At 40.8% G+C, this 25,202-nt stretch overlaps 1 protein-coding gene across 2 annotated transcripts in view; it reads left to right on the top strand.

Moving 5' to 3' along the window:
• Dpysl3 (dihydropyrimidinase like 3) overlaps positions 1-25,202 on the top strand; it is a 103,140-nt gene that overhangs the window by 27,380 nt on the left and 50,558 nt on the right. Inside the window, exon 1 of one of the 2 annotated variants that reach the window (XM_078047353.1) lies at positions 21,747-21,953. The exons of the other annotated variant lie outside the window; for it this stretch is intronic. Within the exon in view, the coding sequence (XP_077903479.1) occupies positions 21,915-21,953 (39 nt within the window). The 5' untranslated portion in view covers positions 21,747-21,914. Of the gene's footprint in view, positions 1-21,746; positions 21,954-25,202 lie in introns of those variants that run through there. 2 annotated transcript variants of the gene reach the window in all.

The following is a 25,202-nucleotide window of genomic DNA, read 5'->3' as shown; positions in this document are numbered from 1 at the left end:
TTGAGGCTCTGTTTGTATTCTTCCAAAGTGTTTTTTTCCATTCTCTTAAAAATTTTTCCATTATTTTAGGATTTTTGATGTTTCTAATTAGGTCTTTCACAATGATGATCAAGCTGTCTTGATCCTAAGAACAATCTCAAAAACCATATATATACTTGCCAACTTTCAGGTCTGGACATCCTCTTCAAAGCTTGTCTCAGCTTTGCTTTTGAAATGCCATTATTTTAACCTTTTAATTTTGAAAAGATTAGAGACTGACTCACAGGAAGTTGCACAAATAGTATATAGGGTCTTCTGAACACCTTCCCTCAGCTTTGGCTATTGTATAACAGTAGTACCACACTGTCAACTAGCTGGCATGGCCTTATTTGGGTTTCACCATTTTTTGAATGCATTTTGTGTGTATTAGTGTATCATGAATGTAGGTTGTGTATGTATAGTTGTGTGCAGATTTACCCCTTGTATAGATGTGTAGCCACCACTATAATCAAAATACAGAATTGTGCCATCACTTCCAGAAGTCACTCATAGAGTATCTTAATCATCACACCCACCCTGTCCCTGTTCTCGGGCAACTACATCACTACATCATTTCCCATTTCTACAGTTTTGTCATTTCTCAGGATGTTATATAGGTGGAATCTTACTCTGAATAACTTATTAAAATGGTTTTTGTTCATTAAGCAGAGTACCCTTAAATACAAATCCATGTGCTGATAGTATTTTCTTTTCTATTATATTGTGTGCATGCATCAGACGTCACTTATCCTTTCAACTATTCAAGAACATCTTAGCCATTTCCAGTTTTCAGCTACTATGAATAGACTTGCTATGAACATTCCTATGAAGGTTTTTGTAGGAATGTACATTTTCATTTCTCTGGGACGAATGCCCAAGAGTACAAGTGTTAAGTTGTATGATTAGTACATGTAAAATCTTATGAGAAATTGACAAATTATTTTCTAGAGTAACTGTATCATCTTATATTCTAGTGAGCATATAGGGAGAAGTATCATTTATTGAACATATTATCTCCTTTAAAAGACCTAATCTATGAAAATTTAGATCTTAAAAGTAAAAGATTGGGGCTGGGGTTGTGGATCAGTGGTAGGGCACTTGCTATCATGTGTGAGGCACTGAGTTCAATCCTCAGCACCATATAAAAATACATAAAAGGTATTGTGTTCATCTACAACTTAAAAATAAAAGCAAAGGATTTGTTTTCAGGAAACAAAAATGTTTCATCCTTTGATCATTGTGATAATTGTACAAGTTTATAAAGACACTTAAAAACTTAGTGAATTGGACACTTTAAATGGGTGTATTTCATGCTATGTGAGTTCTATCACAATAGATAATATGTTTTTAAAAACAGGATCTTACAAGAGAAGATCTAATTGTATTACAATAAACACCTCATTCCTTCACTATTATTTGTAACTTATTACAAATTTTATTTTTAAGTTGTAGATGAACACAATACCTTTATCATGTGGTATGCATTATGTACATTGCTTTATATGTACATTACTGTTTGCAGTATAGTCATTACCTCCAAGCTATCATAAACAGTACTATGATAGAAAATAGTATAGAATGGTTACAGGGTGAGGTATGGCAGAGGACTGCTTGAATCCCAGTCTTGACCTATCCACCAACTAGCTAGTCGTTTAACTATTGTATGCTTCCAAATCCTTTTCTGTAAATAGGAATAGTGTAAGTACCTCCCTTTGTGAGGATTAAGTGATATAATGCATATAAAGCACTTAGAATGCTGCCCACATAGTATCATTATCATTATTATTAAATCCATGAAAAGACATTTTCCTTTTAGCAGTTGATAATTGCATGGTAATAGTGTTATGAGAGAGTGTGCCATGTGTATTAATAAAAGATGACAGATTTCACATTGTGTATCTGGGAAGGCATGGGAAGCAGCTGACATTTAGTGATCCCCTACTATGCACAGCCACTATATTGGTCACCAAGATGTATATTAAGTCCAAACACAACTATATGATGAGTGTTATTTAGCCTCATTTTATAGAAGAGAAGACAAACTCAAAAAGGTTAAGAAAATTTCCCAGATTTATAAAGCAAGAATTTGATGTAGCCCAGATAGAAAACCAGGTCTTTCTGTGTCCAAAGTTCATGGGCTTCCACTTTCACAGATGAAAGGAATTGATTTAAATGAGACTTTCCCAAACACTACAATTAATTTAGGTTATTAAGATATATGAAGATTTTCTTTCTTGTGTATTCAGGAGTTACATTTCAGCACTTCTAAGGTTGTGTTTAAAATGTAGACTAAAAAGAAATTTAAGGTCTCAACTGTTTGAGATCTCAAATTTAAAAATTCCAATTGTTTAGAAATTGAATCACAATTTAACTACAAAAAGGAAATCTGGGGGTGGGAAAGTCCATCACCAGGAGTGCTGGGAAAGAAACAAAGACATTCTAGAGATCAGAAGATGGAGTACCCCATGCCAAGCTCAGTTTAAAAACAACAAAAAAAAAAAAAAAAATAAAAATGAATTCCAAACTAAGAAAAGAAAATTGTTTCCAACAATACCTCATACAAACCATTTCTCAAGTTTATTCACCCATGGATCAGTCCTTGTGTTCTTGCACTTTTGTCTTCAAACTCCTTTCTCTCTAGAGACTGCCACGTGTTGAAATATAAGCAAAAAAGGGATTCTAATGCCAGCCAATTTATTATTAAAAACAACAAAGAAAGTTTTTTTTTTCTTTTGTAGTGAGCCTCAAAGTTTATGCATCCCATTCCTCAGGTTCATGGAAGAACTTGGCTGCAAGTCTCGACTGGAAAGAAACACAAGTATTTGGAATCCCATTTGGAAACCTTAGATCTTCCTGAACTTTGGATCAACGCAAAGATAGTATCACAGTGAGCACTCACACTGATGTGAACAGAGAACTTTGGACAGGAACCTACTAATTTATTGTTAGGACTTTAAAAATACCCTGCTTCATGGGCAGGCATTCTATTCTATAACTTATTTTACTTTTATTTTATTTATTTTACTGTGAGCAAAAGAAACAAGTTCTGGTTCCCATATGGTTAAGAAAAAGAGAATAAAAGGGGAAAAAAAAAGACTCTTGAGTCACGTTAGAAGATTCCGTGAACCATGAGAAGTGACCTTAAAATTGTCTTCAAAACCCACTTGAGAATGAAAAAGGCATGCAGCAAGTTCCAGGAGGATGCTGCAGAGATGAGCTTCAGATGCATTTCATTTCGCATTGTTATTAATGGCTTGGAAAGAGGCCATAAACCTATTATGGCAATTATATCTGCAGATGAGGGTAAATAGGATGGTGTTACAGACACCAGTAAGGAAGAGATATAGTACAGAGCAGCCGAGAGAGATTAGAAATATGGACAGGAAATGAACAAATGAGATCAGCCTGGAAAACTGGAAACATGCATCTGGAGAAATATATAATTTGAAAAACAGAGAGGTACTTAAAGGCAGGTTCATACTTGGAAAGCATCAATTGTAAATAGGCCTTGAGTGGGTATCAGTCCTGGATATGTTTCTAACATGATTAAAAAATAATACTAAGGGCCTGGTGGTGTTCACGTAGCCTTTTAGAATGAAGTTGTTTTTTTTCAGAGACATTTCCATTATCTCATTTGATCATCAGCCCAAAGAAGTTGGAAGCAAAGAATGTATTCTTCATTGAAGAGAGGAAAGGTTAACAGAATTGCTTGAGATCAAACAATTTGTTAATAAAACAAACATGGTTCAAACCTGGGTCTTGTGATTCCTTTATTCTTTTCCCTTTTTTGTCACTACAACACCTTGGTGTTATGTCTTGGATTTCACAAGAGTGAACTGTTTCTGCTTCATCATTCACCCATCTTTTCTCATATTGTGCAAAATTTAATTTCATTTGAAACTGACCTTAGTACTACTGAACCTTTGGACAGGGGAGGGGCTCCCATCCAGCTCTGTTTCTGCCTCTCTTTCTAGGAAGAAGTGAAGCAGAGTGTGATACAGGATGGATCTCTGAATTTGAAGCCAGAACCCTGAACTAACAGGGAGCTAGGGGTGAGCAAACCACGTGCCTTACACGTGTCTTACATGCTGAACTGAATGCGTTGATTCCTTTGGCTTTATGGAATTGATCTGTTTGAAGATCTAAGAGATGAGTGATGCTGGGGTAAATAGACAGAGACCATGATGCCTGAGGGAGAGGGAGAGATGTATGCATGTGAACATTTGGACTAAAAACATTTCTTAGTTTATGGCAAACAGATAGATCTAGATTTTCAAGAATAACCCTTATAAATTTTATCTCAATTTGTTTTTATGCTGTTATATAGTTTCTGCTATATAGTTCCTTGATAATGACATATGAGTTTCTGTGTACCCATATCTGCTCCCTTTGTTGGGTAGCAGGTAGGACACTGGACACCAGGTGTCTCTTTTGGATTCCTCCATTATCATAATGGCAGAAATGTCATTGTGTTTACATGGGTGACACCATACAGCTGTTTGTCATGTGATTCTACTATTGCTTCCCAATAGGTGATTAGATTGTAGATTCACTGTCCCAAGTAGAGACAATCAGAATCTTTCCAACTGGAAATTGGAACCAAGAGATATTCATTTTATTTTCTCAGAATGTGATTAGAATAAAGAAACATGGAATGGACAAATGTGTAGACAAAAAAGTAGCTAATGTAATTAGAGGTGTGGAGAAAGTGACCATATAGCCTCAATAGGTTAAAAAAGGACTGTGGCCGATAGATCCTGATTCCAGCCTGAATGGATACTTACACTTGAATCTTTTTAACATACTTCCTCCTTTATTTTCCATTGTTTTACTGGGATTGTGAACTTAAACTTTTTAACAAGGTATTTTCACTAAGAGAATAGTCAACCCAGGTGATACCTCCAAAACTTTCTTTCACCCTGACCCATCAGTGCTTCAGAATTCTGCCTTCAAGTGGGCTTTGGTTTGAGTGTGTTTATATATGTTTGCCTCTGTATATGCATGTGGTGTAGATGTATGTTTGTTTTCATTCAAGGCAGTTGCTCAACTTGCATTTCATGAGTGTCATCTTCTACAGTCTAGATACCAGGTGGGGCACAGGGGATGCAATAAAGAGTAAAAAGAGCTGGACATGGTGGTGCATGCCTGTAATCCCATCCACTTGGGAGGCTGAGGTAGGAGGATTGCAAGTTCAAAGCCAGCCTCAGCAAAAGCGAGGGGCTAAGCAACTCAGAGAAACCTTGTCCCTAAATAAAATACAAAATAGGGCTGGAGATGTGGCTTAGGGGTCAAGTGCCCCTGAGTTCAATCCTTGGTACCAAAAAAGAAAATAAATAAAGAGTAAAGAGAACCCCCTGCTCAAAGAACCAAGGGAGATGGTAACAAAACAGATAATTGCAACATATTTTATTAGGGCAGTCCTGGAGGTCAGCAGAAGCTGTCAGAAGCACCAGGGATATTGACAAGAGGTCAGAGAAAGCTTTCTGAAGGAGATAATGCCTGAGCTGAGTCTTAAAGGATAATTTGGAGTTTCCCAAGTCAAGGAGGGTTAAACCGTTTTAGGCAGAAGACATGACTTCGCAAGAGCTTGGAGACAAGAAGCAGCATGATGAGAAAGAGGAATTCTTAGGTCCTGGGGTTTCTGGTACATGAAGGCAAGTCAAGGATAAGAGGGATAAAGCCACAGGGATGATCAGGGGTCAAGGCTAGGCAGCCTTGTACATTATATTAAGAATCCTGGGCTTTAACCTGAGAGTATTGGGGAATAATGGAGATTCACATGCAGGTAAGTGAGGAGGTGAAGTTTCAGATAAGATCTGAATGATAAGAAAGAGCAAAACTGGTTAAGCATGATCCAGGCAGAGGGAACTGAGAGAGGAACAGCACTGCAGCCTGGGGATCAGGTTTCCGCTTAGGGTGACCAGGCAAAAGGAGCTGTCGTCACCAGCTGAGCTGCAGGGCCCTGCAGGAAGTGTAGGAGGGGATTCTGGAAATCTCTTAGATGTGTTGGGTGGTCCAGCAGCCCTGGAAACAAAAGGTTTACCAGGGACTGCTTTTAAGGTCAACACCAGTAGAGGGAAGGAAAGGAAAAAGGGTGGAGAAGGAACACAGCCTCAGCAGAGACTTCATCTGGCCCTGCAAGTTCTAAAGAGAGGATGAATCTTCAGCTCTGTCTTGAGTTGGGATAGGAAGGGCCGGCCTTTATGGCTTTGGTGTACATCATTGGTATCACTGGATGTGTGTCAACCCCCAAGGCTGTGTCATCTCAGGCAGGGTAGATATCATTAGATGAAGAGGTGTCCACAGATGGCTGGTGGCTGAGATCCTTTTGCTAGCAGCATGTGTGGAAGCTGGAGTCATAGTTCTTTATTTCCCAAAGGGGATCTGGGCTGTGCACATGGGGTTGAGGCACTTGTGGTTCACTCTGGTAGAGATGCCCTGTACGCAATTGGATTGTGAGCCTGAAGCAGAGGCAACAGGTCTGGTGAGAGATAAGGATTAGGAAGCAATTTACATCAGTGGTGAGAGAATGCATGACATTTTTGGGGTCTTTGAGAATCTGAAGAAAACTAGAAATGCTCCTCCTCAGAAAGATGTGTAGAAATAAATACCATGTAATCTCTGGAGGTTTGTCTTCTTGGCTCTCCTTTGACAGATTTCACTCAACAACCCTCTGATCCTGAGAAACATTAGGTAATATCTTAATTAATTTGATTGATAGATCGGTTTCTAGGAGCATCCACAAAATATCAGGACCTCTCTGTTATTCCACTGTGTGCCATATAACTTATCCACTGTCCCATTCTACGGAGGAGAACACTGAGTTTCAAAGAACTTGTCCAGAGGCAACACAGGACAAGTTCATTTTTGTCACTACAGGACAAAGCTAGAGTTTAAGCACATGTCATCATGACCAGCAGAGCTGGACTCCATTTCTCAGTTCTGTGGTTGAACCCATTGGCCCTATCAAGGCAAAAAATGGCTGCTTGCCAGGTGGGGAGGAACAAAGGGGGCCCAGCACCAGCCAATGTGGTTTATTGATATCAGTGTACAGCAGTTGTCAGTGATGTAGAGTAACGTGGGGAAGGAGAGGATTGTTTGCATCAGGCAGACAGTTTCAGAGCTGGAGGTGGCCAAGGCTATCAGGGTATGGTGGTAGCTTAAAGGCATCCCAATATTTATTGGGGTCCCCCACTCTGTCCCTGGTGATGGGTGATAGGCTATCTCAGACATTTTTCTCTTGGTGTCATCATGGAAAATAGAAGGTCTGCATTGTGTTCTCAAGTTAATTGGCTTGTTGTGTTCTGTTACATGTTAAATGTCATGTGACTATTATTCATTCTGCCTATCTACTCTTACCGTCTTCTAATACTAGTTAAAGAGAACTCAGTTAACAAGGTCATCATAAAATCGTCATCAGAAAGTTAACGAGTCAATGGACTTTCTATGGCAAACAGTTTCTACGTTTATCTGAGAATCAATCGTTTACAGCAAACATTCTGACCATCTAATTTCTTGTGGTAAATTTTTGCAGATGCTTGAGCCTATTAAAATGAACTTTCACTAATGCAGGAACTTCTCTGCAATTTTTTTTTTAAATTAGAGGACATAGAAACTCAACTTTATGGTGATAAAATAGAGAATATAGATTCAGCTTAAATTCTATGGACATGTATAAATGTTCATTAATCTTTTCCCCATCTTCCTAAACAAAGGCAAGTTGCTAATCCAGGGCATTGTATTTGTGAAATCACGTGTGACAGTGGTTTCTTTTTTTTTTTTTTGTGACAGTGGTTTCTTAAAACTAGCCTTACAAGTGATTTCCAGGGTTCCCGCTTAGAAAAAGACAGTGGCCCTCTGATCTTTAATTTTAATTAGGACTGAATCAAAGCTATAGGGGTGTTAATGAGAATTGCTTTCCACGGTGGCTTTAGTTTAAAACTCTCATTATAACAGAACCACTGTTTTAACTAGCATCTTTTTATGCTTCACTTTCCCTTGGGCTATGGAGTATCCCTGCTATGATCTGAATATTGGTGTCCCAACCCAAATTCATTTGTCAGAACCTAATAACCCATGATAAAGCATTAAGAGGTGAGGCCTTTTGGGAAATGATTAATCATGAGGGCTTTAACCAAAGGTATGGAATTAGTGCCCTGATAAGAGGCCAACAGGAGCTAGCTTTCCCACTCTGCCCTGTGCAGTCACAGAGGGCACCATCTCTGGGGAAAGGGTCCTCAACCAACCCAAACTTGCTGGTGTCTTATTGTGAACCTCCCAGCTCTCAGAACTATAAGAAGTAAATTTGTGTTATTTGTAAATTACTCCATCTCAGATATTTTGTTATAGTGGTAGGAATGGACTAAGATAATCTCCATAAAAAGTAAAAACTAAAGTCAGGTGTCAATAACACAAAATGATTCATCCCTTTCAACATTACCTTGGGGTTTTAGAAAGTCATCGTAAATTAATTTGTGACTCTAAGGTAGTGAAAACAGGACCTGGTTGCTTGTTTAAATATGCATTAGTTGGTTATGAATATTATGGCTTTTTGGAAAATGCTCAACATACTGTACTCCAAGTTCAGAAAGTCCTTATCTAATTTAGCATTTGATTATAAAAATGAGTCACTGCTGACTAGGAAGGGCAGGGGTCCTTCATTTTTTATTCACTTGGGCTATAGAGACTCCAAAATCTTTTCTCTTAATCACTCTGTGATATAATTATATATATCAGCAACTCCTTATGAGTGAATCAGTCCATAAGACCTTTCCCCTCATGATTGTGTCAGCATATCCACTTATCTATTCTACTGACCCATTTTATAGATAAGTAAGCCCCAGTATTTCTTGAAATTCCAGTTGCGAATACTTTAAATGAATTTGAAAAATTAAGCTGTTTTTGTTTCCGTCTGTGTGTTTTTTTTTTTTTTTTTTGATGCTTATGTTCATGTTATCGATAAGAAATGAATTTTTAAAACTTTAAAACTATCCAAGTATTCTGGGGGTCTGGTGAGCATTTGATATTGGGCCTCCTGGTCAGAAGCACAGGGTCTCATTTGGGAATCATAGTGTAGAGGTGACCAATTCAATCAAGGAGTCCTCATTTCTTGGTGTGTCAGTTATGTGCAAGAGATGCCTGTTTCTCATTCCATGGAACCTTTGGGAATTTTCTCAGTGCAACCTGTGACTTAGAACTCAGGCATATATCTCTGCCATTACTTCTTCTCTAAAAGGTAGGGAATCAGAGGCTGATGAGGCCCTGTGGCCTTGGAGCGATTGCTGTCGCTATGTACAGGAAACCAAAGAGAAACACACACACACACACAGCATACAACCAAAGTTCCTTCCTGGAGACAGATGGGAAACCTGGAAAATATAAACTGGGGTTGTAGCCTAGCACTTGGGGATTGGCTTGCTTTTCTGAGCCTTGATCCAGGAATGAGTCTCACATCCTTCTTCTGGGAGTAAGCTCTTGTGCTTTGCAGGGGGAGATCGGAAGCAAATCACATGTGTTTCCATTCACCCAGGGGGGAAATTGATTGCTCTTAACTGAAGATTCAGCAGCTCTACAACAAGCTCTCAAATAGGCTTTTAACAAAAGGTCTGGGCATTCAGAGATTCAATCTTGTGGTTTAGGGCTCAGTGTGGGTGGGGTGGACTGGGGAGAAGGTAGTTCCCTGAGGATAAGTCACTACTACTTCCATTCTGAACAGGTACCAAAGACTTCTTTGGATTTGAACAACCCTCACATTTTGAGACACATGGTCCCTATTCTATAATTTCTAGGTAACTCAGAGTCTTCAGTTGGTCTGATGTCAGAAATTCAAATGGTCAGAGACCATGCAGGTGACATAAGTAAAAGGAAGCCAGTCCTATGTAAAAGAAGAGGAGGCAACAGGATTTCTGGCTAGTTGGAGAATACATGTGCAGTCAGAAGGCAGCTGGTATTTGCCTCTCAATGATGGGTACTAATTTGTGTCGGTGAGCCTAGAATTGCCAGGACCTTTAATTTTTAAAGAAATCTAAACGTGAGTGTAAAAATCTATAAAATTTTAAATCCTTGGCTAAATAAAAAATCTTTGTCAAGGTTTAATGTCAGTCTCACTGTTGCAGGTTGGATTTCCTGGGAAGCAGACTGTGAGATGGAGAAGCGGGTACAGGAAGTTCACTAGGGAGTGTTCTTAGGATCCACATCTATGCAAGGGAAAGAAGGATCTGGCAGAAAGACAAGTTGAGCTGTGATGTGGTCTCATCAAAAACTTGAGCTGACTGCACAGGTCTCCTCACTGAAACTGGAGTGACCCATAAGAGTTGTCGCCCTTTCGTGTGAGGAAGCAGGCCTTTATCTGCTCATGTTAACAAAGGGTTGGATCAGGCTGCTCTTTGGGTGAGCAATTCCTAAATAAGGGCACTTGCCAGAGGGGCTAAGGCTAAGAGTTGAGAGCACCTGAGGGAATAGGCTCTCCAGTCCCGACAAGGATCTGGGTAGAGCCCCACAGTGTCTAATGTAGACCACTCCTGGTACTGTTCAGATTCACTTCTTTGGGTAACTTCTGGGAGCAACTATTCTGGGATTTGGAATGTCTTCTCCTTTTAGGTCTCTAGGTTACTTTTCTCATGGCTGATCTTAACACTAACCCCCTTTATTTATGACCATTCTGGATTCTTCTCATTCTTAACTAGGAACTCTGCTGGTCCAGGTAATTTACCTGGGGTTGGGACATGGACCCTTATCTTGAGGATCAGAGCCTGTTGGTGCAAGCCCAAAACGCCTATAGCTAAGCTCCCTCGCCAGAGGTTCCAGTGAGCCATGTTATAGTTTTAGTATGTAGCTAAGGTCATGAATCAGCTCTATTATGGTTGGTGTGTAGTCAAGGTCATAAAAACTCTGATTCAGCGTATGTACTCAAGGTCGTAAACATGTGTCCACTTATAGAACCTGTTGGCAGTGTGCCTTCTTTGTTTGCTTACATATAAAAACAGGCCTATGTAAAGGACTTGGGGGGGCAAAGTGGAACTGGATGGGGGCTGAAGCTGGAGTTGGGGGCTAGATAGGGGATATTGCTACCCCTGAATACTATCCCAACTTCATCTTGCATCTTCTTCCTCCTGCTGGGATCCGGAATCTATTTCCTGGGTCTGAAATCTCATCTGACAGAGCTCCTGCTAGGGAGAGTTAGTATCTACAAGAACCCATGTGGTTCACAGGGTGTTGTGCATACTCTTCCCTGCCCTGATTGTGTAATAACAGTCCTACCTCCTGACAGTCAGGGTCCTACAAGAATGTTGACTCTCTTTGCCTGATTATTTCCTGAGTACAAGAGCCCAAAGTACCCAGGTGGCTGCTGCAACTTGTGGTTCAAGGGTACTCCTGTGGGTCATGCTCCCTGATGAAAACCTTTTCCCACTGAGGAAAAGGCACAAAATAACCCATAATTACAGAGATGGAAAGCAAGCATTTCCCAAGTTGGGTCCTTGGGAGTGAAGGGAAAAGGGTCAGTCATTCCTGCTTCTTCCCCTTGGTTCTTTTATTCATCCTTCCTTTTAAGACCAGCATCATATACAAGGCATTGATTTAAAATATACAGTGAATCCTGGAGGATGGTATTCTTCCCCTTACACAGAATCACCTTTACCTCAGTGCTTCAGTTTGGCCTTAAATAGGCCATTCCTTCACATTCAGGATCATAACTTCTGATTGATACGGTATTTGATATAACTCAATGAGAAGGGCTAATGTATCACTTCCATCTATAATGAATTGCTGATAGGCCACCTGATCATATAATGTGGGGAACCTGGCTCATGATGGGCCTTTCTGGCTAAATGTTCACTTGATGACCCTGGTCAGGCTTCCATTTCTACCAGGGTCTAATAGCTCTCAAGGATCTATTTTAAAAATAATGCACAATTCTCTTGTGAGAGGAGTCTAAATTAGGATTCTTCGATTAGAACTTGCATAAACTCTATGTGGCATCTTTATCCATCACAGGTATCCCTGATACCATAGGTATTATTGGGTTTTATGGCCCATGTGGCAGGGCAATGTAACTGGATTAGCTACAGGGTCCATTCGGCTAGATACTCAAAAGTTGACAGCTTTTTATGTATGCAGGCTGGAACATGTTTTCAGGTGTGGAGTACATTGTCTTTAAAACTTGAGAAGCCTTCCAGGTTTTATGCTTCCTTCTTTGCAGAAAATATTGCAATAATTAATTATTAATGAAAATTAATGCAATAATTCATCTTTTATTTTGGAGAAAATATCCCAGAGTACCCTAATCCACTGGACTCCTAAAATTTTACTTAGGATTGGGCCCTGAGTCTTTGTAAACTCGATCTCCCACTCTCTAGAGTTTTTGTGTCTTACCAAAGTCTTCAATGAGCTTGTTATTTCTTGCTCATCTAGTCAAATTTATGATATCATCAATAGAATGTACCATTGAAATGTTCAAGAAGGAATAATAGTGAACATATGCTGGGCTTGGGACTATTCATGTGTACTCTTGTCTGTTCTAAGTATGTGCAAAGTGCTTTGGATCCCCTTTTCTGATGGAAAAGCACTTTTTTTTTGAGACCAGTGGCTATATGCAGTGTATGCAAGGCCATGACAGTCTTCTCCAGAAAAGTAGCTGCTTTAGACCATTACTTGATCAAGTCACACTTTGGGATTTGTCTGGCATTTATAGTGTGTAAATTAATGAATTAAATGGAGATACAAGGAGAACACCAGTCCTGCATCTTCATGTCTTTAAGTGTGCTATTTTAATCTCTGCCACTCCTCAGAATAAAAATGTTTTTGATTCAGTATCTTAGGTTAGATGGGGGTCAGTTTTAAAGTTTTCTCAAGACTTCCTTGTATGATAGCTTTTACCCCATAGACTAAGAAACTGAAGTGGTGTTTTGCTACTTACCCTTGTCTGTCTATTCCAATTAATCAATGGCAGTCTGTGAAAATGACCCTTAGGTGCATACATGACCACAGAGGCCAATAGTAAGCCACATCTAGGCCAGGAACCCATTTATTACTTGCCTCCATATGTTTCCATTCTGCAAGTGATCTATGCTAATATTTCAAGTCTCTGAGTATCAGTGTCACTTGGGAACCTGTATTGTCAGTCCTCAAGATGTTTGATTGTCCCCTTTCCCAGTTAAATCACATCAGTGCCTGGCCATGAGGATCTGTTGTGCAGGTAATAAAGGAGTCATTACCATTTGTGCTGGACATGGCATTTCAGGCTACTTCCTCCTGATGACTCAGCTTTGCCTTCACTTAATGGACTACAAGCCTGAAAACTAGCTCAGATTCAGAAATCGGGCCAGGATTCATGACTTTTTAGTGGGGTGACTACCCTTAGTCTCTTGATCATTCAGTGCTTGATTTACTTTTATTATTCCTTTTAATAGTTTCTCATCACTCCTATAACAAAGGACTACAATAGAGGCTGAAAACAGCAGTTATTCTCGTACAGTTCTCGGGATCATAAGTCTAATATGTGTCTATGGGGCTAAAATCAAGGTGGCAGCATAGCCTCTATCCTACTTGAAACTCTAGCAGAGAATGTATTCCTTGTCTTTCCCAGCTTCTAGAGGCTGCAAAATTTCCATGGCTCATGGTCATGTCTTGATGTCCTTGGCTCTGGCCCTCTCCTCCTTCGTCACAACTCCCTCCCTTCCTCTCTCCAACTCACTTTCCATCCCTCATAAGGCCTCTTGTGGTTACATTGGGCCCCCTCAGATATTCTAGGATTACTTTCCCATGACAAGATCCTTAACTTAATCACAAAGTCCATTTTACCATGTAAGGTGACATCTTCATAGGTTGTAGGGATGAGAAGGACATGGACATTTATGGTGGTGGGGAGGGTCGTTCTGCCTAACATCATACTTATCTGGGCAACTTCCATTCATCTTGCTTCTCCGACTAGTAAGTATCTATTAAGTGTCTTCAAAATTCTTCAGGTCATTTGTTCCTGGATACCACTGTGACCTTGGGGCTTCAGATAATTGTATCCACCTGGCTTTTCATGGTTAAGTGCTGCCACCTGCCTCTGTTGTGGCAGAAATGATTTCTAACATTAATCCTGACCTAAAAAGGGATTAAACAATATTTGCTAAATTTTATCATAGGTAAATAAATGATAAAAGTATGAATTTATATTGAATTCCAAATTCAAGTCCCACCACTTCTCAAAAAACATTCAGATATCAACTGAACAGCATAGTTCAAAAGTGGGTTTAATAGGAAAGGAAGCTATTGCTCTGGGGGCAGTGAATGTTCCTACACTTATACCCACAGCTGATCTTAGATATTAAGAATGATATGCCAGGATGACTTCTTTCCCAATCTCATGAATATAATTAGTCCAAAAACTGGGATTCTTTGATGAAAAGTGTCTCACAGTAGCAATTCTGGCAAAACAACATCTTAAAAATTCCTAAAGTTTAAATAAATCAATCAGATCATAGTGTCTCCCCCTATGATCTTCAAAGCAAAGCTTCAAGATTTTTTTTTTTCCCCATTAGAATGAGTAGCTCACCTGTGTGTCTAGCATGTGCTGGATCAGATATACAAATCAACATACAATAATTTATTCCTCCCACCGGAACTTACCCATAACCGTGACTTGTGGCTTTGAGATGAACTGCTATCGAAGCTCAGGGATCAGGCCAGAAGCTTCCAGAATCATTGTCTAATTGAAGAAAGGAATGAAAAACTCTATGTAGAGGCTTATACACTTTTGCCCGAGCTGGAGTGACCTTGATCTTGATTCATACCTTTTTATGTCTTACAATTTTTTTGGCTTCTGGGTATCAAAGGCAAGGTTGTTTGTCAGTTTATTTCTGTATTTAATATGCAACATCTAATAATAGCAGTGAATCACCACTTTGATTTTCATTCTCTAACAGTGGAATTATATGACTAAGATTTCCTTTGTTTGAGTTGTAGGTAAATTTAATGACCCCAAATGACTTAACGGGCAGTTCTAAAATTAAATATTTATTTATATAACATTATAGTAGCTTGTATATTTCACAGAGTCCTGGTATGTAGATTTTCCCCCTTCTGTACTCCTCCATATTTATTTTGGAACTCTTTTTTTTTCTCTATTTTCAAATTAAGACCATGGGGAAATGTTTTCCCATATTAATATAGCAAAATATAAATATGTATATTTAAGAGTAGAAAATATTATTAGTGGTCAAAATTATAAATTATTGAACACAAATTTTTGACATTAAAACAAAGAATTTTCTGGACTTTTCTATCTATGCAATTAACTTTCCCCTCATTGGTTTTATTCTATTCCAAACACTATAAAAGAACTGGAGACTGTAAAAATAAATAAGACATAGTCCCTGACGACAACAAGTTCAGCAAGTAATAATCAGAACATTAAAAATAATGGTAGGAACAACTGCCACGTGATTAACTTACTTTATTCTAAGAGCTTCATGTGAATGTTTATTTAGTCATCAGTACGTCCACTGTCCTTGACTCCCTTATGCATGCGTGTCCTCCCTTCTGTTTTAACCAACTCTGATCCCGTTCTTCATCCTCAATTTCCTTGAAGTTCTTTCTCCCTTCTCAGCACTCAGCTAAGGGAACCCATATTAAATTCTACACCCTCCCTACTCCTGACCTGCATATATGCTGCGACAGTGGCTGGAGGAACAGTCACAACCAAGTTTATCTATCTCCATTTAAATTCATGGCCACTAACTGAAGGGACTCCTGAGTGCTGCCAGATAATCTTGCCATTGCTTTTCTAGTCCCTTTACTTTCCTGGAAAATAATTTCATGCCAACTCTTCTCTAACTTCCAGTACCTTCTCCCTCAGACTGCTTTACCTGACTGCAGAGAAGAGAAATGCAGTCAGAAGACAAATTCCATAAACTCCCTCCATGAAATTAACCTAGCTACTGGCCTCTGCCAGGATACTTTGAGTTACTACTGTGCAGGAACCATTCCTGTTCCCAGCTAAGAGGAAGCCCTGCACTTGAACACTAGATGTCACCTGTGTTGCCCATTCAAGAACTTCCATATAGCAGTTGTCTAATTTCTCGGCTGCCTCATGCAATTTCCTCTCATCACTGAATCACCCGCATTGACACACAACTTGTTATTATTTCTGTGTCATGGAGTGACAAGCTACTGATCCATTGCTCTGTCTGTTTATAATAAAATCCTTTGAAAGAATTGTCTATGATATGTTTGAAGTTTTCACCTTGATTTTCTCCTAAAAACACTCCAATGAGGTTTTATCCCACAACCCCATTAAAACTGCCTGGCATATATAGTAGATATTCAGTAAATGTCCCTTGAATCACTTTCTACACACACACACACACACACACACACACACACACAATGTCCCACAAAACACTATGAGGCAGATATTGAGATACACATTTATATATATATATTCTGGTCAAGGTCTTTGTGACCTCGAGAGCACTTTCATCCAGTATCCATTCTCATCTTATTTTGCCCTTCTTTACAAAGTAAACACTGTCGGTATGTCATACTCTTATGGTCATGTCACTCCCTCACACTCATTTCTTTGGTAATTTCATCCACAATTATTGCTTTAAATGATACTCGTAGTTTGACAACTTCCAGATATTTATCTTTGGTCTAGATTTCCCCCTTACCTTTTTAATCTCAAATATTTACCTGCATGTTCAACATTTCATTTGCATGTTTCGTAGGAATGTTCACAAACTCATTCTGACCTTTTTCCTAATCCCATTTCTTCTTTGAATTTCCCATGAGTAAGGGAAAAGGGAAATCTTCCCCTTACCCTCTAAAGTTTGATGGAAGAAGATGACAAAGACAGATTAATTAATTGGAGAAAAAGACACACAGATGTATTATGTGCATGGAAGCCATCACATGGTATGATTACCCACCAGCCCAACATGACTCAGAAACCTTATTCAATAGAAGAGAGGGAGAATGGAGAATGTAGATAATTTTTAGGGCCATAATAAGTGATTGGGGGGGGGAACCATTGTGTTTGGAGAATACACAGTGGCCTGGGTTCAAGTCTGTTTGGCCCACAGGAAACGGATTGTTAATGGTTTTTATGGGACTGAATTAGATGACAGTGGTGTGACAAAAGAATATCCAAGTGTAGACTTCACTGAATCACCCCCATTGGCATACAACTTTTCTTCCTCTGAGGACTTTAGTCTTTGGTTAGTGAAATTTTAGTTTGAAGACTGAAGGCAACTGCATTTCTTTTGGCAGAGCTCCTCAGGTTGATAAGGGAACTTTGCAGAAAGCTGCTCTCTGTGCTAAGATGGGGAGAGACAAACTAAGGTCAGAGGGACCTTGATTCAGAGGTGGGGTCTAAAACTTCTTAGCATGTCAAGACACAGGATTTGAGATCCCATTTTCTGAGTCTCAACAGCACCTTCACCTCCACTGAGATGCTTAAGTGAAAAAAAAAATTTTTTAAGTTTGGCCCTTGATTGCTATTTCTCTCACACTCCATTCGAATCTATCAGTAAACACTGATGGCTTTACCTTGAAATATATCCAATATGTGACTTTTTTTTTAAACCACCTTCACTGTTACCATTTGGTTCAATCTACTGTTATCTCACCTAGTCTTCAGTGACACCTGTGAGTAAAAGTCACCCTATTCTCAGTACACATTGAAGACCATCCCCTCCCCTTCTCTGCTTTATTTATCCCTAGGCACTTACCACCATTTGAACTCTTTTATCTTGACTCATCTCTTTGACTAGGATATAATGTAAGCTTCAGAGAATCAGGGATTTTACCTGGTTTGTTCAAATATTTGTATCCTTAGTGCTTTGGTACACATAGTAGATATTCAATAAATATTAGTTGAATGAATTAATAAACAATCACAAAAACACTGTGAAGTAGGTAATAAAGTCTCTATTTTAGAAATGAGGAACCCAGCCAGGGCTCTGAAAGTTAAAGTAGTCTGCTGAAGATCATGGACAAAGGAAGTGGTTTGGAACGTGGACCGAGGTTCCTTTCACTCCCCAATCCAGGTCCTTAAACAGCACATCCTTCTGGATTATAGTCCATACTTTTTCCTTGGGATTCAATATTATTTATTTAAAGAAAGTCTTTAACATATAATTTTTGATCTTCCCCATAGGCTCTGTCGGCAGCTTCTTTCAAAGCCACAGCCTTCTAATCAGTGCTCAGGTACTAAATATATTCTGCTGGGTCATTCTTTGGCCTATATGTTGCCTTGCAATTTTGTAATTATCATACTAGCAAAGTGACTTGTCACCATCTTGGATTCACCTGCTCTGAAATCTAGAATCAGGAAACCCAGGAAGCCACAGAGGAGCAGAAATAGATATTTTAAAATCTAGGTTCTAATTACCTGCTGTTTAGATACAAGATGGCTCTTATTCCACTTAATTACCTTTTCTTCAGATACAGATTTTTAAATTTTTACATTCACTCACCTAATAATTCTCAATTCTATGCAATTTCTATGGGCAAGAGGCCTACTTCAGGTGCTCAGTGAATAAAACCGACATATCTCCTGACCTCAAGGAGCTTGCATTCTTGTGAGGGGAAGAAAGATAATAGATAAAACCCAATAATATATTAATATGTCAGGTGATAAACATTACTGTGAAGATAAATAAAGCAGGAAAGTGGGCTAGCAAATGACAAATGGTACTCTTTTGACTAAGGATATAAAGGAAACTATGAGATATGGGACATTTTCATTGTCATCATTATTATTCACCCTTGCAACACTAGCAATTAGAAAAAATAATGGCACAAGATAAATGTGTGAATGTCATGTGTCATGAGAATGCGTGAATGAATGAGTGATGATGAAGAAAACAGCCCAGTTAGGAGGTTATACAGCAATCCAGTAATAACAGATGGTGGCTACGCAGGAAGAACTTTGCAGATGCAGAGATCATAGTATGGATATATATTGAAGGGACAGAACCAATAACAGTAGCTGAAGATTGGATGTAGAGTGTAGGAATGTTATAGAAGGAGAGAAGTAGAGAATGGGGCCAAACCATTGAGTAACTAGCATAGGGTAGCCATCAAGTCTGAGAGAATGGCAGGTTTAATGACCAAAATCAAGTTTCTTTGGGAGCTAAGTCAAGTCTCTGTTTCTCTGTGTCTCTCTCATATTTTCCTGAAGATCTAAAGCCAAGCACTGCTGTGTATCCAAGGAAAACCATTCAGAGTCATTCTACTGTGGAAAACATCCATACTGGTTCCACTTCTCTTTCCCTTGGCCAGACACAGAGGCATCATGTGTTGATTGATGGCTGCCTTTCTTATTCCCAGATTAGGAAAAGCATAGCCAGGGAAGGGTTTTTCCTTTAAATTCATCTTAGAGACTTTATTTTTATTTAAGTAAAAGATGATTGAAGAGAACAAAACAGGGAAAAATTGTGTGTTGTATGTTTCTGATGATGGCAACAGCTTGAACCGATTAGCTGGCTATTATGTATTCCAGTGCATGACTTGTCACAACAGTCAGATCTGAGGAGCACGTCAGAATTCCTGTTCAGAATAGCCTCTTGTGGGCAAATCTAACCTCAAAAGGTTTATCAAGTCTTGTAATTTGAAAACACACACACAAAATTATCAAGTGATTAAAAAATATATAGTATTAAGCTATTTGGTAAAGAGTTTCTAAATTATAATGACCTTTTAAAAGAAGAGATAACTCAGATGTAAGGCAGATACACTCATGAAATTAAAGGGCAATTTAAAAAAAAAGATGCAATGGTATTTCTTTAAGATTGTCAAAAGTCCAGTACATAACTCCACTTTTCTAAAGCAGAATTTGCAAGCTCTCTTCCAGCAAGTGTGGAGCAATAAAATATGTGGGAAAGAGACAGAGCTCTGCAAGGTTTCATAGTGTGTAGCTAATTCTCCTTTTACTCTGCTCTAAATATAATCTTGCTCATTTGCATGCCAATCCCAGAATGCTTTGTAATTTCACAATTCCTGGCTAGTGGTCTCAGCGTTTATGCCTTAAGAACAAAGCAAAATGTTTAGGGCGTGCCTTTGGCCCAGTCTTTTCTTTTTTCCCCCCATGCATATTGCAAAAGAGTACAGGGAGGTGACCTTGCTTGGCATTCATCCTCCTTGCCAGACTATCACAGAAATCAAGTGGAGACTGCTGTGGACTTTTCCTGTGAAGACACATTAGTCCAGTTAACCATGACTTACTGGAAGCTTGGATTAACTCAGTACAGAGAGGGAGTGCTTAAGGGGGGTTAGAGTGCCCTTTGATTATGTCACCAGGCTGGCTCATTGCAAGTTTGTGGAAGGTCACACTATTGCATTCTGTACCCTCCTTCTGTGGATACCTTATATAGCTTCTCTACTGCAAGTGAGCCTTCAACCTATTGACAAGATGTCCACAACTGTGACCAGAGGCCTGATTTAACAGAAGTGTGCATTACAGATCCCTAACAGATTTGGTCATGCTAAATGGCATTTACAGAATTTGTCTTTAGTAGGATATTAGGATTGACAGTTGGAGAGTGGGGGTGATAGAGGATTTTATACATTTTGCATACACAGCCAAATTTTTGTTGTTATTTAAATTGTATGTTTGGGATTATTTTTCAGCAGATCAAAGAAAGCCCCACACTAAGACCCCCACCTATAGTGGCCTCTCCAAATGTTTCCTTTGAATGTTTCATTTTAGCACATAGATAAAGAACAATATATCTCAGTGCTGAAAGGCCATGTTTTGAGTCCTATAATCTCTATCAGCACTAAACTCAGAATTTTGAATAGTGCACATGGTTGATCACTGAGCAGCAGCAGTAGTTCTACTCACAAAATCAATGGCTGCACATCAGAACATTGCCCAGGCTTCTGTCTTGGCACTACAGGTGTTTTCTACTTTTTATCCACAGAACACTAATGTTTTCTCTTGAATCCAACAATGTAGGCTTTTTTTTAAATATCGCTGAGAATATATTTAAAATACAGAGAATAGTTAATGAGATACTGTGCCCCTCATCGCCCCCTGAGAGCAAATAACAGCTTTACGGTTTCTCAAAATGTATTTTCATGGACTCAGGATAACAGCAAATCGACCAGGCTGCATAAAGTCTAACCAGGTCTCTGCTTTCTAAAGGACTGCGCCTGCTGTTTACACACACTGCGACTAGCAGAGGCGGCGCCCAGCCCTTGGCTCTAACAAAGGCAGCTGCCGCCACAGTCAGCCCACGCGAGGATGGAGAGCGGGTTCCGGGAGGGAAGTCCAATGCCATCTCTTTGCTGAAACAAGGGTTGGGACGACGGAAAATCGGTCTAAGGGTTGTTTGAGGCGTTGGAGCGTCGAGGGGCTTGGCCCAGGAGGCTAGGGAGGGCGACGCTAGTACTTTTTACACCCGGAGCTGCAGCATCCCCGCCCGGAAAAGCCCCTGGCGCCCCCTGGTGGCTGTGGAGCAGGCTGCTCCGTTGCACTAGCCGGTGGAGGGAGGGGAAAAAAAGGAAGAAAAAGAAAAAGTGGGTGAGGCAGATGCAAAGAGGAAAATCAATAGGGATAAGAGAGAAGAGGGAGGAGTCGCAGATCAGCCATTCTTGTCTTACGGGGTCCCAGCTGGCACCACAAAAGAAAAAAAAGACACAACAAAACCCGGGCGTGAACGCGAGTGGAGGAGGGTGTGTGTGGCGGGGGGGTCGGGGGTGAAAGGGGGACCAGGGAGATTTACTATTGTCTCTGGCAGCCACCGCGGGAGCCCGGGAGGGGGGCGGAGGCGAGAGGAGGCGGCGGCCGTGGCCAGCGCACCATTCGCTCCACCTGATCTCGGGGCGCTGTGCGCTGAGCAAGGCTCAGGCGAGCAGGAGCAGAAGGAGGGAGGGAGGCAGCTGCTGCAGCCACCGCCGCCACCATGTCCTACCAAGGCAAGAAGAACATCCCGCGGATCACGGTGAGTCCAGGCGCGGGAGCCGCTGCCACCTCCTCCCGGGTTCACTTGCTGCCCACTGCGCCGCGGGCGGGGCGGTCGGTCCTGCCGGCTTCCCTAGCCGGTCCCGGGGGAGAGACGGGGACCCGCGGTCCGGTGGTGGGGAGAGGCGGTCAGTCCAGCCGGCGGGGCTGGCGCCACACAGACTGAGCGACCCGGGGGCTTGGGGGAAACAAAACAAAGAGGAAACCCAAACAGTGGCAAAGAGAACTTTGGATTATTTTTCCTCCTTTCCCACTGCCCGTAGTTCCCGAGGGCGCAAGGGCTCTCCGTGGACTCCCTTTCCGCCCGGGGCTCGGTGCGCCTGCCCAGGTTGAGGAGTGTTGCTTGTTGAAGGGTCCTTTGGACCGGACTGGGGTGTGGAGAGATGATACCTTTCCTCGGGGGGGTACTCGGCAGCCTGACCGCGCCCCTCTCCTGGCTCCAGTCCCAGGGCTCTGGCCCCCATCGCCGCGAGGGTGGTGGGGTGTCTGGACCACCAGTCCTCTCGCGTCGCCTTCTTGCCTGCATTCAGCGCGATTCATGTTTCCGTGTGTCATATTGGGGACTGGACAGATAACGTGGCTGCTGCGGGAATGATCAACTTTCTTTTCCCTTCGATTTATTTTATATTTTTGTTTTCGTGTCATTTCTTTCTCACATCCCAAGAAAGGATGAGTTTTTAGTGATTTTAGTTTGTGGTCGCAGGCACAGGCTGTGTACATGTCGTGTCCTACTGCCATTGTGTGCAAGACCCAGCCACTCGGGGCTGGAGGGTGTCAGATGTGCTGGGCGTGCACCTAGGGCGGGGTGGAGAGGGAATGTGGCATTATCAGGTACAGAACCCACATTTTCAGCGGCGTCCAGAAAGGTGCTCTTCTGAGTAAAATACCGTGCCCCAACGTGGGATTCCTCAGTGGTGTGCTGCAATGATGTCCCTGAATAACACAGCCATATGGCAGTCTGGGATAGGCACTAAAACAATCAAAAAGCAAAAGCCACTGACATTTGTTAGTTTAGTATGAAACAGCATGGTTGTGCTTTGTCTATAGTAAATAGGATTGTGTGTGTGTGTGTGTGTGTGTGTGTGTGTGTGTGTGTGTGTAGTGGAGGAATGGGTGGCTACTCCATCTTTGCAGGGCGAACAAAGGAAGTGATCTGCTGGCCCCTGGGAGGTTCTGCAGCTGCCCCAGAGCAGAGCTTTACCTGCCACCCCAGTTAATTTGCCAGAATCCACCAGGTTTTGCCTGGGCTGGAGTCTGTTTGCTCTTGTTCCTTATTCTTGGAACACCCTGTGTGTTTGCTATTGCTATGCAGTACCTTACTCTCCACAGGCAGGAAGATGCCTCTCTTGCCTCTTGTGAGGGCACTTTATTGTCAACTGGTTTATTTCCATTGCAGCATCATACCTTTTTCATGCACCTGAGCTTCACTTCACACAAATACACTCCAACCCTACAGGCTGGTCCCAAGAAAGAAACACTCCAAGGAAAAGAGATGAACTAGGTAGGGATCATTTTCCCGGGGAAGAGGCTTTGGATTTGCCACTACCTAATATCATTCATTTTTCATTATTGAGGGACCATTGCTTTTACTGTGCAAAATATCTTTTCAGTGCCAATTGTCTATGCAAAGATCTGTAGGAGGTAACATCCAAATTCTTTAAAAGCTGATTGGGACCAGAGCTCCATTTTTATACTTATTTCTCTAACTCGGAAGATGGAACCACAGCTCTCATGCTATTACATCCTGGAGGTATGCTGCATGTATATTCCATTTATTTACATTTAGTAAACATTTGCCAATTTTCCTTTTGGGGATATACAAAGAATCAATTGGTTGTTTTTCCTCCTAGTCTGAAACTGCAATGGTTCTTCTTATGGAAGATCTGTGACATGGCTTTGCGGGCCACGCCCATTCTTCTATGTATCATTTAAGACACTTTAAAGAAAGATAAAGAGATTTAACCTTGATATAACTTGCTTTAGAAGCCCCAGGAAATGTAGCAGTGCCCTAATCTCAGGACCAGGTTTGCAGTGGGTTCCCTTTTGTTTCTCTTTGGATGATCTTCCCTGGGGTACATCCTTCATTTTCAGTGCGGCTCCTATCCTTTCTCTGGGCGTGGGGCGTGGCGCTGCATAGCAGCCTGTGCCTCGAAGCTGGGGCAATGTCTCCAGCAGCTTTAACAGGAGTGGATAGTGGTTGGGAAATTCTTCAAGCCAGGTTGCTTTACATTCATTGTTAAATCCAGAGGGATGACAAGGAAGGGTATGGCCAGAGCAGTTGGTCTTTGGGGATAAGGAATCTATTTGTAGATTTTTTTCTTATGCTTTGTGTTTATATTTTCATGAGCAAGGATTCTAGTTTAGAATAGATTATTTGTGTATTTTTTGCATGTCTGTAGAAGATGATAATTGTCTACATACTATAAGGGTTGAGATACTGTATTAAGTATAGTTAAAAACATTAAAATATGGTCTCAGAGCTACACATAGAGAAAATGAGATTAAAGATCCAAATGTAACATCCATCGCTGATTGTCAATATCAGTCTAGTTAAAAAATGGTAATGTTCTGCAATTTGAATTAGATTTCCTACGCCCTCTCTTCCTTTCTATGTAAGCTGCCCCACCCAGTTTCTGAAGTGTCAGTGTAATCTGAAGACTGAGGGGGGCAGTCTTTCCTGACCCTGTCCCCTTTTCCTCTCTAGTCACCACTTTCTGCCACCATGTTTGGTCCAAAGAAGGATTATTTTGTCATTTTGTTTGTTTGTTTGTTTTTCCCCTTCCACTTATTTTTGCTTCTCTCCTGAGATTAAAACATGCCCACTAGCCTATGTTTATGGTTTCCTGGGTGCAGGGAGAGGAGACACAGTTCTCTGTCACTGGTGGAACTGGCTGGGCCTTTTCCTTTGAGTAGCTCAGGCCTCTGATCTTTTTTGTTCCCTCTCAGGGTATTTTATGGGTCATCTTTTCTACCTCCACACTAGTCCTTGCTTCTGAATATCAGAGATTGACCATTCTGGGTGGTTCATCAGATCAGGACAACAGACCTTGCATATACACTCTCTGGTCCAGTGCTTGGCACATGGATACCTAATAATTTTCAGTTAAATGACTGCATGATTTAAAAACAATTTCTAATAATAAAAAGTCATATCTATTGAATGTTAATTGTGCATCAGGAGTTGTGTTAAGTGCCTTACATGCATTGTCTCATTGAGTCTTTGAATCAA

Source organism: Ictidomys tridecemlineatus, chromosome 1, assembly GCF_052094955.1.
Source record: "Ictidomys tridecemlineatus isolate mIctTri1 chromosome 1, mIctTri1.hap1, whole genome shotgun sequence".
In the NCBI taxonomy this organism is placed as follows: domain Eukaryota; kingdom Metazoa; phylum Chordata; class Mammalia; order Rodentia; family Sciuridae; genus Ictidomys; species Ictidomys tridecemlineatus.
The sequence above is the reverse complement of the archived record's forward strand: the minus strand, read 5'-3'. Positions and strand labels throughout refer to the sequence as shown.